This window comes from Anabrus simplex, chromosome 2 (genome assembly GCF_040414725.1).
Source record: "Anabrus simplex isolate iqAnaSimp1 chromosome 2, ASM4041472v1, whole genome shotgun sequence".
Taxonomy (NCBI): domain Eukaryota; kingdom Metazoa; phylum Arthropoda; class Insecta; order Orthoptera; family Tettigoniidae; genus Anabrus; species Anabrus simplex.
The window spans coordinates 760232090-760245158 of record NC_090266.1 but is presented as its reverse complement, the minus strand read 5'-3'; the positions used below and the strand labels follow the sequence as shown (position 1 = coordinate 760245158).

Genomic DNA, 13069 nt, shown 5'->3' with positions numbered 1-13069 from the left:
TAAAGGTCCGATAACACTGCCCGGAGGAACTCCCCTCTCAACTGTTACAGGGTCAGACAAAGCTTCACCTACTCTAACTCTCTGAGATCTATTTTCTTGAAATATAGCAACCCATTCAGTCACTCTTTTGTCTAGTCCAATTGCACTCATTTTTGCCAGTAGTCTCCCATGATCCACCCTATCAAATGCTTTAGACATGTCAATCGCGATACAGTCCATTTGACCTCCAGAATCCAAGATATCTGCTATATCTTGCTGGAATCCTACAAGTTGAGCTTCAGTGGAATAACCTTTCCTAAAACCGAATTGCCTTCTATCGAATCGGTTATTAATTTCACAAACATGTCTAATAAAATCAGAAAGAATGCCTTCCCAAAGCTTACATACAATGCATGTCAAACTTGCTGGCCTGTAATTTTCAGCTTTATGTCTATCACCCTTTCCTTTATACACAGGGGCTACTATAGCAACTCTCCATTCATCTGGTATAGCTCCTTCGACCAAACAATAATCAAATAAGTACTTCAGATATGGTACTATATCCCAACCCACTGTCTTTAGTATATCCCCAGAAATCTGATCAATTCCAGCCACTTTTCTAGTTTTCAACTTTTGTATCTTATTGTAAATGTCATTGTTATCATATGTAAATTTTATTACTTCTTTGGCCTCAGTCTCTTCCTCTATCTCGACTTTATCCTTGTAACCAACAATCTTTACATACTGCTGACTGAATACTTCTGCCTTTTGAAGATCCTCACATATACACTCCCCTTGTTCATTAATTATTCCTGGAATGTCCTTCTTGGAACCTGTTTCTGCCTTAAAATACCTATACATACCCTTCCATTTTTCACTAAAATTTGTATGACTGCCAATTATGCTTGCCATCATGTTATCCTTAGCTGCCTTCTTTGCTAGATTCAATTTTCTAGTAAGTTCCTTCAATTTCTCCTTACTTCCACAGCCATTTCTAACTCTATTTCTTTCATGGTCTACCCCTACCATTCTTACCGCCTACACTTCCTTCAAAAACCAACTGACCGGGCCAGTTGGCCATGCTGTTAGGGTCGCGCAGCTGTGAACTTGCATCCGGGAGATAGTGCGTTCGAACACCATTGTCAGCAGCCCTGAAGGGGGTTTTCCGTGGTTTCTCATTTTCACACCATGGCAAATGCTGGGGCTGGACCTTAATTAAGGCCACAGCTGCTTCCTTTCCATTCCTAGGCCTTTCATATCCAATCATTGCCATAAGAGCTCTCTGTGTTGGTGCGACACAAATTTTAAAAAATGTACTGAACAAGTCCTTGGTGTCTTAAAATATGTCCTATCATTCTATCTCTTCTTCTCATCAAATTTAGCCAAATCGATCTCCTCTCACCAAATCGATTCAGTATCTCTTCAATCATGATTCGATCTATCCATCTTACCTTCAGCATTCTTCCATAACACCACATTTCAAAAGCTTCTATTCTCTTTTGTTCTGAGCTAGTTATCATCCATGTTTCACTTCCATATAATGCCACGCTGCAGACGAAAGTGTTCAGAAACATCCTTCTAATTCCTATATAAATGTTTGCAGTGAGCAAATTCCTTTTCCTAAGAAAACACTTCCTTGCTTGTGCTAGTCTGCATTTTATGTCCTCCTTACTTTTGCCATCATTAGTTATTTTACTACCCAAGTAACAATATTCATCCACCTCCTTTAAGACTTTATTTCCTAATCTTATATTTCCTGCATCACCTGCCTTCGTTCGACTGCACTCCATTACGTTTGTTTTGGACTTACTTATTTTTGTGTTATACTCCTTACCCAAGACTTCATCCATACCATTCAGCAACTTCTCGAAATCTTCTGCAGTCTCAGATAAAATAATATCATTTACAAATCTCAAGGTTTTGATTTACTCTACTTGGATTGTGATTCCTTTTCCAAATTCCTCTTTGATTTCCTTTACTGCCTGTTCTATGTAAACACTGAAAAGGTGGAGGGAAAAACTGCAGCCTTGCCTCACTTTTTCTGGATTGCTGCTTCTTTTTCAAAGCCCTTGATTCTTATCACTGCAAACTGATTTTTATACAGATTGTAGATAATTCTCCATTCTCGGTATGTAATCCCAATCACCATCAGAATCTTAAACAGCTTGGTCCAATCAACATTATTGAATGCCTTTTCTAGGTCTATGAATGCCATGTACGTGGGCTCGTCCTTCTTAATTCGATCCTCTTAAGATCAGACATAAAGTAAGGATTGCTTCACTTGTTACTACATTTCCTATGAAGCCAAATTGTTCTCCCAACTCAGCTTCAACTTGTCTTTCCATTCTTCAGTAAATAATATATGTTAAAATTTTTCAGCCATGAGATACTAAACTAACGGTGCAGTAGTTTTCACACTTGTCAGCACCAGCTTTCTTGGGAATAGGTATAACAACAATCTGCCGAAAATCGGATGGCACATCTCATGTCTTATACATCTTACACACTAAATAGAATAACCTTGCCATGCTGGTTTCTCTTAAGGCAGTCAGTAATTCAGGGGGAATGTCATCAATTTCAGGTGCCTTGTTCCTATTTAGGTCTCTCACAGCTCTGTCAAACTCTGACCTCAAAATTGAGTCTCCCATTTCATCAGCATCAACAGCCTCTAGTGTTCCATAACATTTCTTCAGCAGCCCTACTGACTTCATTTTTCATGATTATCCACTCTTCCTCTATTGTGTTTCCTTCAGCCTTTTCATTTAGTCCTTGTGTAACATGTTCCTTGAAACAATCCATCACACTCCTTTCTCTCAACTTGTCTAGATCCCATCTCCTTGCATTCCTTCCTTTCTTCAATTTTTTCAACTTCAAATGGTATTTCATGACCAACAAGTTGTGGTCAGAGTCCACGTCTGCTCCTGGGAAAGTTTTGCAATCCAACACCTGGTTTCTGAATCTCTGCCTAATCAGAATGAAGTCTATATGATATCTTCCAGTGTCTCCAGGTCTCGTCCACGTATAAAGCCATCGTTTGTGGTGTTTGAACCAAGTATTGGCAAGGACTAAATTATGATCAGTGCAGAATTCAACCAGCCGGCTTCCTCTTTCGTTCATTTGTCCCAATCCAAATTCTCCTACTGTATTACCTTCTCTTTCTTGGCCTACCACTGCATTTCAGTCTCCCATCACAATTAGATTCTCGTCACCTTTTACTTATTATATTAAATCTTCCATCTCTTTATGTATTCTTTTGATTTCCTCATCATCTGGTGAAATAGTAGGCATATAGATCTTCATTATTGTGATAGGCATTGGTTTGGTGTCTATCTGGACGACAATAATTCTTTCACTATGCTGGTTGTAGTAGTTTACCCGCTGCCCTATTTTCTTATTCATTATTAAACCAACTCCTGCTTTTCCCCTGTTTGATTTTGTGTTGATAATTCTGTAGTTGTCTGACCAAAAATCCTGCTCTTCCTGCCAACGTACTTCACTTATACCAACTACATCTAACTTTAGTCTATCCTTCTCCCTTTTCAGCATCTCTAACCTACCACAATGATTCAAACTTCTAACATTCCAAGCTCTGACTCGCAGAATGTCAGTATCCATCTTCCTGATGATCGCCCCCTCTCGTGTAGTCCCCACCCAGAGATCTAAATGGGGGACTAGTGTACCTCCGGAATATTTTACCCGGGAGGAATCTATCATCAGTATATCATTCATAGAGAGAGAGCTGCATGTCCTCAGGAGTTAGTTACGGCTGTAGTTTCCTGTTGCTTTCAGCCATGTAGCAGTATCAATACAGCTGATCCACGTTGAGTATTATTACAAGGCCATATCAGTCAGTCATTTAGACTGCGGCCTTTGCAACTTCTAAAAGTCTTCTACCCCACTTTTGATGAACCATTCATTAGTCTGATCTCTCAACAGATACCCATTCGATATGGTTGCACCTACGGCTCAACTATCTGCTTCATTGGGACGCGCAAGCCTCCCTACCATGGCAAGGTCACATGGTTCGCAGGGGAGGATTAACTGTGTATCACATGAAATTATAAAATATCAGGTAATAAATTAATTGTATGTTCAATTCTGAGTTGCATTGTTTACAAACCTGTTCTTCCACCTGTGTACCATAGTCTGTTTCATTATTAGAATGAGTTTATGTCACTTACTTCTAGCACTTAGGTCATTTATGGTTGTTATGTTGTGGGAAAAGGGGATTGGACAGGAGGGCAAAAATACGTTTATATTATCATACCAATAACGTTTTTAAACGTGGTGCTATGTTCACTCAGTAGTTCACTTGGTGTAACCAGGTGATGATGTCACAACTGCTGCTCCACACTGCTCCGTCCTCACTACTAAGTCGAGGTACAAGCAAAGCACAGCAATGTGTCTGACTGAGTATATTATACTTACTCAATACAATTGTACAGTCTGTTTGTCATTCATTGTTTTTGCTGTATTGCTAAACAAACTTGTACATAGGCCTCCTGTATTTCCATGACTACAGGTAATAGGAGTATTTAGTTGTCACATGTCAAAATAATTAATTTTGTTTCCTTCGCATAACCTAATGAAATTAATATAATTAAACGTACAGTAAAACCTCTATATAACGGAATCCCAATGGAACGGAATTATATCCGTTTCATGCAGGATTCCCATTAATAAAGGTGAATAGAAGATAAAATAGCCAGCCCCGCGTTTTAGGAGTAGTGTGCTTGCCTCTTACCCGGAGGCCCCGGGTTCTATTCCTGGCCAGGTCAGGGATTTTTACCTGGATCTGAGGGCTGGTTCGAGGTCCATTCACCCTACATGATTAGAATTGAGGATCTATCTGACAGTAAGATGGCGGCCCTGGTCTTGAGAGCCAAGAATAACGGCTGAGAGGATTCGTCGTGCTGACCATACGACACTTCGTAGTCTGCAGGCTTTCAGGCTGAATAGCCGTCGCTTGGTAGGCTATGGCCCTTTGGGGCTGTTGCGCCATGGGGTTTGGTTTTTAGTTTTTAGGAGATAAAATAAAAATACCTTCTGCAGATATTCTAGCAGTAGATTTGTACGTAATTTGTGCAGTGGTAGAAGGAGATATTTATTACGCTAATTGCTTAACACCGAGCTCGATAGCTGCAGTCTTTTAAGTGCGGCCAGTATCCAGTATTCAGGAGATAGTAGGTTCGAACCCCAGTGTCGGCGGCCCTGAAAATGGTTTTCCGTGGTTTCCCATTTTCACACCAGGCAAATGCTGGGGCTGTACCTTAATTAAGGCCATGGCCGCTTCCTTAGCGCATGTCATTTGCATACACAAAATAAGTTTCCTCCCCATAATCTAATGCACTGAATAGCAAGACATTAGGCACAATAAAACTTTACATATTTTTAAGTTTAATGGTTTTGATACACATCCCTTCACTAGTTGTAACTGTTCACCATGCAAGCAGCTGCTAGTCTGTACATTTTATCGGAGCACATACACTGCTCCTTTTTCTGCCTGAGCTGGAGCACTGCTCATTGAGCCGAATTGTGCCCATCTTTGGATTAGAACTTGGTTACTACCTCACTTAGAGTGTTTACTCTTAGTTCAGCTTCAGTAAAAGAAATTAAATATTAACCAGCTCTCCAGTGAATCAAGAAATCTACTGTATAACAATTGAAGGGGTATTAACTGTATTATTATTATTATTATTATTATTATTATTATTATTATTATTATTATTATTATTATTATTATTATTATTATTATTATTAAATACTTAGTTGTCATATTTTCTAAATATTATTGCTTCAATTTAATTTAATTATCATTATCCTTATATTCCTTATAGGGGCTGCCTGGCCGAGGCAGTAAAGGCGTGCCCAGTTCGTCTGGAAGAACGTGGGTTCATATCCCCGTCAGGAAGTCGTAAAATTTAAGAAACGAGATTTCCACTTCCGGAGGTGCATAAGGCCCTGAAGTTTACTCAGCCTACACCCAAAATGAGTACCAGGTTAATTCCTGGGGGCAAAGGCGGCCGGGTGTGGAGCTAACCACTCCACCCCATCATGTGCCAAGGTTACGGATAGTGGAAGACTTTAGCTTCCACCACTCCAAGGGCCTTCATGGCTTGTACGGAGATGACTTTGCTTTTTGCTTTTTATATTCCTTATCCTTTGTTGTATGTTCAGCAGAAAGTTTTCATGATATTGAATTATATGGGATGTCCCTCCTACAGAAATGTAAATTTTTCTATTTTTCTAGGTGTATGCATAAGTTTTTGCCGGATTTTGTGGTAAAGAAATACGTAATTTTCAAGGGAAAATCATTTTTTTGTTTATTCAAAATATTTTCCAGTGGCTTCTACACACTTCGCCCATCTTTTAGGTAAGTTATGAATACCATGCCTGAAAAACTGCTTGTCTTTTGCGGCAAACCATTCGTTGAGTCATTTTCCAACTTCCTCGAAATTGCTGAAGTGCTGCTCTGTGAGCGCATGCCCCATTGATGTGAAGAGGTGATAGTCAGATGGCACCAGATCGGGGAAGTGCGGCAGGTCCAAAAGGATGTCCCTTCCAAGCGATTTCAAGTTGTCTTTCACTGGCTTTGCTGTCTGAGATGACGCATTGTCGTGTAACAAAATCACCTTGCCGTGTCTTCTAGTCCATTCTGGTTGTCTTTCAGTCAATGCGTGATTTAAATGAACCATTTGTTGGCAATAGCATTGTGCATTAACAGTTCCACCGGGCTTTAAGAGTTCATAATACACAATACCGCTCTGGTCCCACCAGACACAAAGCATGCATGATCTTCTTGCTGAAGCGATTTGGCCTTGGTGTTGAAGGACCAGCTTCGCCAGGTGACAGCCAAGATTTTCTCCACTTCAGGTTTTCAAAATAGATCCATTTTTCGTCACCCATCACAATTCAGTACAGAAAGGATTTCCTTTTGTGACGCTGAAGCAGCATTTCACAAGTGACTTTGTGATTTTCCATACGCCGTTCATTCTAAGCTTGTGGGACCCAGTTACAGAGTTTACTGATCTTCCTCATTGCTTGTAAATGTCTTCTGATTGTTTCTTGTGACATATTTCATGCTTGTGCCAATTGCTGTTGAGTTTGAGTTGGGTCAACATCCAGTAACGCCTGCAATTGCTCGTCTTCACACTTTTGTGGTCTACCAGAGCGCGCACTGTCTTTCACATTGAAATTACCACGTTTAAATTGTTGAGACCATGTCTCACATGTTCTAATTGGTGGAGCATGTCCACTGTATGTTTCTACCAGCAAATGATGACTTTCCACAGCCTTTTTTTTTCTTTTTATTAAATAAGAAAAGCAATGCATGCCGCAGATATATATTTTTTAAGGCACAAACATCGACATAATCACTGAATGATACAACACAGACGCTAGTGTTTGGCGGGCTTAACTTGTGTGTATTGGTAGGTTAGTGTCAGACAAACAAACTGACATATGTGTCAAATTCATACGCTGTGTGCTGTTCGCTAGTGCCATGTCTTAGTGAAACCAGAAAAGACGTATGTATACGCCTGATATAATTTGCTAATGACAAAGGTTTTGAGTTTTCTCTTCTATAACATTTTGTTCCTTTGTTAAGGATTTATGCAGGATATTTTACTTCCTTTACTACTATTCTTGGTATTCTTTAAGTAATTAATTCCATCAAGTTCACCTCTGCTAGATATGAGTCATGTATAGAAAGACATGGAAACAAGCAAAGGAACATACAATAGGAGGATCACAATGGCAGCTCAGTGTAGGAAGGAGGACTGGTAGGAAGAGGAAACAAAGACTAATATGAAAACAATAAAAGACAAAGGCAATCTCCATATCTTCATGTTCTACTGTCTTCAGGTAGATAGGCTCTCCTAGTTCATTACATCCATGTCTTCTCAGCCCCCGATTTGCTCATTTCTGCTTCCCAGCTTTGTCAGCAGGCAGGCATCAACATACATTGAGGGGCCATCATGAAAAATCTTCAGTCTTGGTGCAAGTTACCCGGTCTAGAAAGCCAAGAATAACGGCCGAGAGGATTCGTCGTGCTGACCACATGACACCTCGTAATCTGCAGGCCTTCGGGCTGAGCAGCGGTTGCTTGGTAGGCCAAGGCCCTTCATGGGCTGTAGTGCCATGAGGTTTGGTTTTGATGCAAGATACATAGAATAAGAAGAAAGATATTAGTGGAAGTTACTACAGTTCATTATAACTGTTGTCAATGCTATGTAATGCATGTAAACAGTGAATATTTTAAAAATTTGAAATATTAAACGTTCTTACCAATTCTTACTTGTACCTGGAACTGTCCTTCAGATTCCTGTTTCATTTCTGTATATAATATTAACTAACATTAATTCTTTGCATAAATCTTATTGCAAAGTTTGAGATACCTCTCAGTTAAATAAATTTAGGAGGTACCTTATGTACATATTACACATCCTACTGCTGATTTGCATATCCATTATTTCTATTACTCAGTATAAACTGAACTAAATAAAGAATGGGGAGAGAATGCTGGAATATCATTGTCTGTTTTGCTTTATTGTTGTCTACTTGCAGTGGTCCTGTGACGACACACATTTGCTTCGCTGAATCGTGACTTCAATACTCACATTACATGTTGTCTTGTATTTGATTATCATGCAACTAATCATTTTTAAATGCTACTGTTGACGTATTGTGTGTAACGTTTGTTTAAGTGTACGTATATTTGTGTGAGATTGTGTATGTGTTTGTGTCTAATCAATGTCTTTTATGTACCGTAGCTTGTGTACAAGTATTGTTGTAGGCGGTTGCAGTAAAATGATCATTTATTTTGGTATTTTATGAAAGAGAAATGTAATGCAGAATTTTGCTTCGTAACTTGTGATGCCTCACCGTTTCTGTGCCGATTTATTGCTTTTATCTTTTTCTTTTCTTTTTTTCTCTCTATCTTTCTGTCTGCATGCCTGGGCATCAATCGTGTGGGGTTATCAACCCGATGATCTAAAACCGTCGTCTCAACACACCGATTGGTTCTTCACCACCCATCAATCATCGGATTGTGTTAATTAACCACCACTGCCATCACCATCACCACCACCGCCACCACGGAAATATAATATAACATGAAAATTCGGTAACCAATAAACTTATAAAATGGTACGGAAAATCAATATTATTATATACATTGCTGCCAATCCTACGGCCTTGGGTTGCGTGATACTGCTGTCAACAACTGTTGATCGTCTCTCCAACTGTGAGTCACTTTATTCTTTTCTCAATTCTTCTCATAATATATATATCTAATTCCCTCCTCCTTTTTTGTTGTTACTGATTTTGACTCTGGCATTTAATCCACCCCCCACTCTACCCCATGACTGACCTCCAAAATCTGTTACAACATTCATTTAACTTATCTCTGGTGATATTTTAATATCATTTTTACTATTACCATTTAAATCCTGTCCCTTGCACATTTATTTTTGTTTACTTCAACATGTTGGTTTCTGCACTATTGTTCATTTGAAAATATTCTCTACATACCATTGAAATGCTTTTACAATCTCATACAAAAATTGGAATCAATAATGATTGGTTATTTGATATATTACCATTGTGGTATTCTGCCAAAAATTCATTTAATGAACTAAAATATGGAAATTCAATTATCATTTATTGCACTCTTAATCATATCCATGTGCAAATGGTGCTTAACATATTTTGAATTATAAATAAATGTTTCAAAAATTATTTATTGCTTGAAATTAATGACATCTTAATTTTTATGTTACAAAAAACTAATTTACTTTCATTATCATTATTGCTTACACTTATGAAATATTTTTTAATATTCCCATTTACACAGAGAGCTATCACAGCACCAACACAGTGTTCTTGGTAGTAATGTTGATGTCCGTGGTAGGGGGGGTTTTCATAGTTTTTGCTCTGATGGCCCTATGCTACAGGTCAGTCGTAGTACACAAAAACTTCTCCCTGTGCCTCAGGTTAGTGAGCAGAATACAAATGAGCAGGTAGTTTTCACACACTCACTTGGTTTCTTGCCCTATTAGTTCTTGGAAAATTGATTTATACAGTTATTTTTCTTTATTCTTGTTAGTCCCCTCTGTGTGCAGTGTCACCTTTCATATATTGGGGTAGCTTTAAATACGTTCTCGGGTGTCTTGTGGAAGGAGCAATGATACTTGTAGGATACCAAAATTGTAATTCCTTTTCATTCTAGTTCACTGTAAAATAATTTACAGTATGTTTTTTCTAAACTTAAGTGTTACTGAACATTTTCTTTAAGAATATGTACAATTCTTTTGTTTCCTCCCTAATACTGAATCCATTCTAAAGAATTGTTTGTAATTGTATGTCAGATATTGTGTCATGAGAATCAGAGCTTAGTTCAAAATATATTACATCTTTAAGCATATCAGCATATAAATAGAATTTTGGATGATATTCTGGATAAATGCTATCTTGATTTCATAGTTAATATAGAAATCATGGAGAAAATTCTTAAGTTTTCTTGAAATAAATGGATTTTTCCTATGCCTTTTACTTGTTAAAAGTAATTCCTTGTAAAATATATAGCTAAAGAATTTTTCTAACTTTGCTGAAAGATAAGCTGTTTATATGGGAAGGGATACTTATGACAGGTTACCTGCAAGTGTCAAACTCCCTCTGCTAGGACCTAGACCTCTTGGTTCAATCTCAACCAGTCAGCCTGTAAAATTTCCTGAATTAAATATTAATTTTTCTGATAATAAGAATGGTAAAATTTACAGAAAGCCATATACTTTACAGATATTTTACTTAATCCTTCAAACCCCCATAATGTACAACTTAATTATTTATGGGCATTTAATTCATTAGTAAATTTATTGTTCACTTCAGCTTGAAGACTACACTGAGTTCATTACAAGAATTTGGTGAGCATCTTAAAATATACCATAATGTTTGAAGCTATTTAGCACTCTTCTGAAAAATGATAGAATTGAATATTTGAATGAATATTGTCATATATTTTCAGTAATAAATCATGTTTGCAGTTAGTGTCCATAGATGGCCTAGTAACTGTTCACAAATATGGCTAAATGGAGCTATTCCTGCAGTCAGGAAGTTAAAAATGATATGTGAGTGTGTGTCAGATTTCATGATTTCATGGAATAATAAATTTCTAACCTGAATCCTAAACTGAGGCAATTAATTTTTTTCTTTATTAGTGGTATTAATTCCAGAATTAAGTGTTACATTTGTAAGTTTTGAAACTTTAATTGCTTAGGAAATCTAATGTAGCATATATTTAGTTGATTTATTTTATATTGGTATTCATATCACTGAATATTTTCCTGTTTTCTTATCAAAGTCAACAAATATGTATTTATGAAACGTATTGAGCTATTCTAATTAAGCAATTCATCTCAAATGAAATTTCACATGTTTCTAAAACACAAGCACAGATTCTTTTCTCCAGTGTGAGTTTTAAGCATGGTTTGTGACTAAGAATTTACCTGTTGCAAATTTCTTTGATCAGTTCCATTTAATAGATATGCTTCAGACATCATGGTAAAGCTACAGATATGACAGACGAGCTTGCTCGGACTATTGTAATGGAGAAGAGTTTCAGTACAGCTATTTATACCCATGATAAATATTTCTCCTTTCATTAAATGAGAGTAAATATCCCATTATTAATGTATATTATTGATCTTTTAAGATGTTATAAGATATAATTGTCTAATTAAGAAAGCAAGTTTCAGCACTATACAGTTTGGTTTGTGAAAACGTTGACTAGATTGCAATGTGAGTAATTTCAATTGATGATGTACCAGTAGTAGTCTATGAAATTTTAAGTGGCATAATTTTAATTAAAGATTATTAAAACACAGAATACTCTCCATGATAGTCATTTGCATTCATACCATGTACTTAAAAAACTTCTGAACAACAGTATTAAGGAACCTAAATGTACTTCCTCAGTAAAGACCAAAGAAATAATAATTAACACAGCCATAATTTATTCTGATGATGTTAAAGAAGTCTCTTCGTGAAATGTTCTCACCTGTTTGCATAAGAATTTAGAGATAGCTTTCACTTATAAGTTCACATATCTTATCTTTGCAGTCCATTCTAAAAATTGTTTTGAGATTTACTCTTTATTGAGCAGTAATTTTGTGTGATAATTATGCTACTTTTTAAAGAGGCATCTGTAATAGATTTACAGATGCCTCTTAAAAAATGAATCAGTCTATAAGAGACTAGTTACAAAACTATACTTCTGTTACCAGAGAAAACCAAGTGAGTTGGCTGTGCAGTTAAGGTTGCGTAGCTGTGAGTTTGCATTTCGGAGGTGGTGAGTTCAGATCCCACCATCGGCAGACCTGAAGTTGATTTTGCGTGGTTTACCGTTTTCACACCGAGCAATACTGGGGATGTAATTTAATGAAGGCCATGGCTGCTACCTTCCCAATCCTATGCCCTTTCTCATCCTCCCATTGACCAAAACCTTTGATGTGTTAGTGCGATATTAAACCACTAGCAAAACAATAAAATAATTACCAAAGAAATGCAATGGAACAGATTATATTTATGCAAGTGGTCCAGATAGTTCTAACACCTTTGCTCCCATAGAGAAGTATGGTCGCTTAAGCACGCTGACTTCTGTGGTCCGTAGAGGAGTGAAGTTGTTTAGTGCTCATTCAGTGTAGCACGCTCTGATATACTTGTGTTTTCGGAGGCCAGAAGAGTTCCACCTAGAAGTTTCTTTTCCTTCCGGTAGATGTCTCAAGTGTTCTCTTTCCTTGACACTGTACAACTGTCTCTTTGTGTTCTTTTACTCATTGTTTACAAGCTTATTTTGGCACATCTCAAACTGATTGAAATTGCATGTGACGATGGTTGCGTATTTGACAAAGCTTCGGGCAAGTACATTTTGTAGTAATAAAAGTGATTCTAGAAGATGAAATATGTGATATTTTGCAAATTAATGATAGGTGATGATCTTATAGCTTCAGATAGTGAAAGTGAAAGTGCTAACGTGTGTAGTTAAAGTGCTGGAAGGGTGAATAGTAATCTAGACAGGAACAATAACCATAGT

At 37.4% G+C, this 13069-nt stretch overlaps 1 protein-coding gene across 1 annotated transcript in view; it reads left to right on the top strand.

Annotated features, from left to right (window-relative positions):
- mmd (mind-meld) overlaps nucleotides 1-10306 on the top strand; it is a 1597006-nt gene extending 1586700 nt beyond the window's left edge. The window contains exon 24 of the mRNA XM_068225859.1: nucleotides 9833-10306. Within this exon, the coding sequence (XP_068081960.1) occupies nucleotides 9833-10002 (170 nt within the window). The 3' untranslated portion in view covers nucleotides 10003-10306. The remainder of the gene's footprint in view (nucleotides 1-9832) is intronic.
- The last annotated feature ends 2763 nt before the right edge of the window (nucleotides 10307-13069 follow it).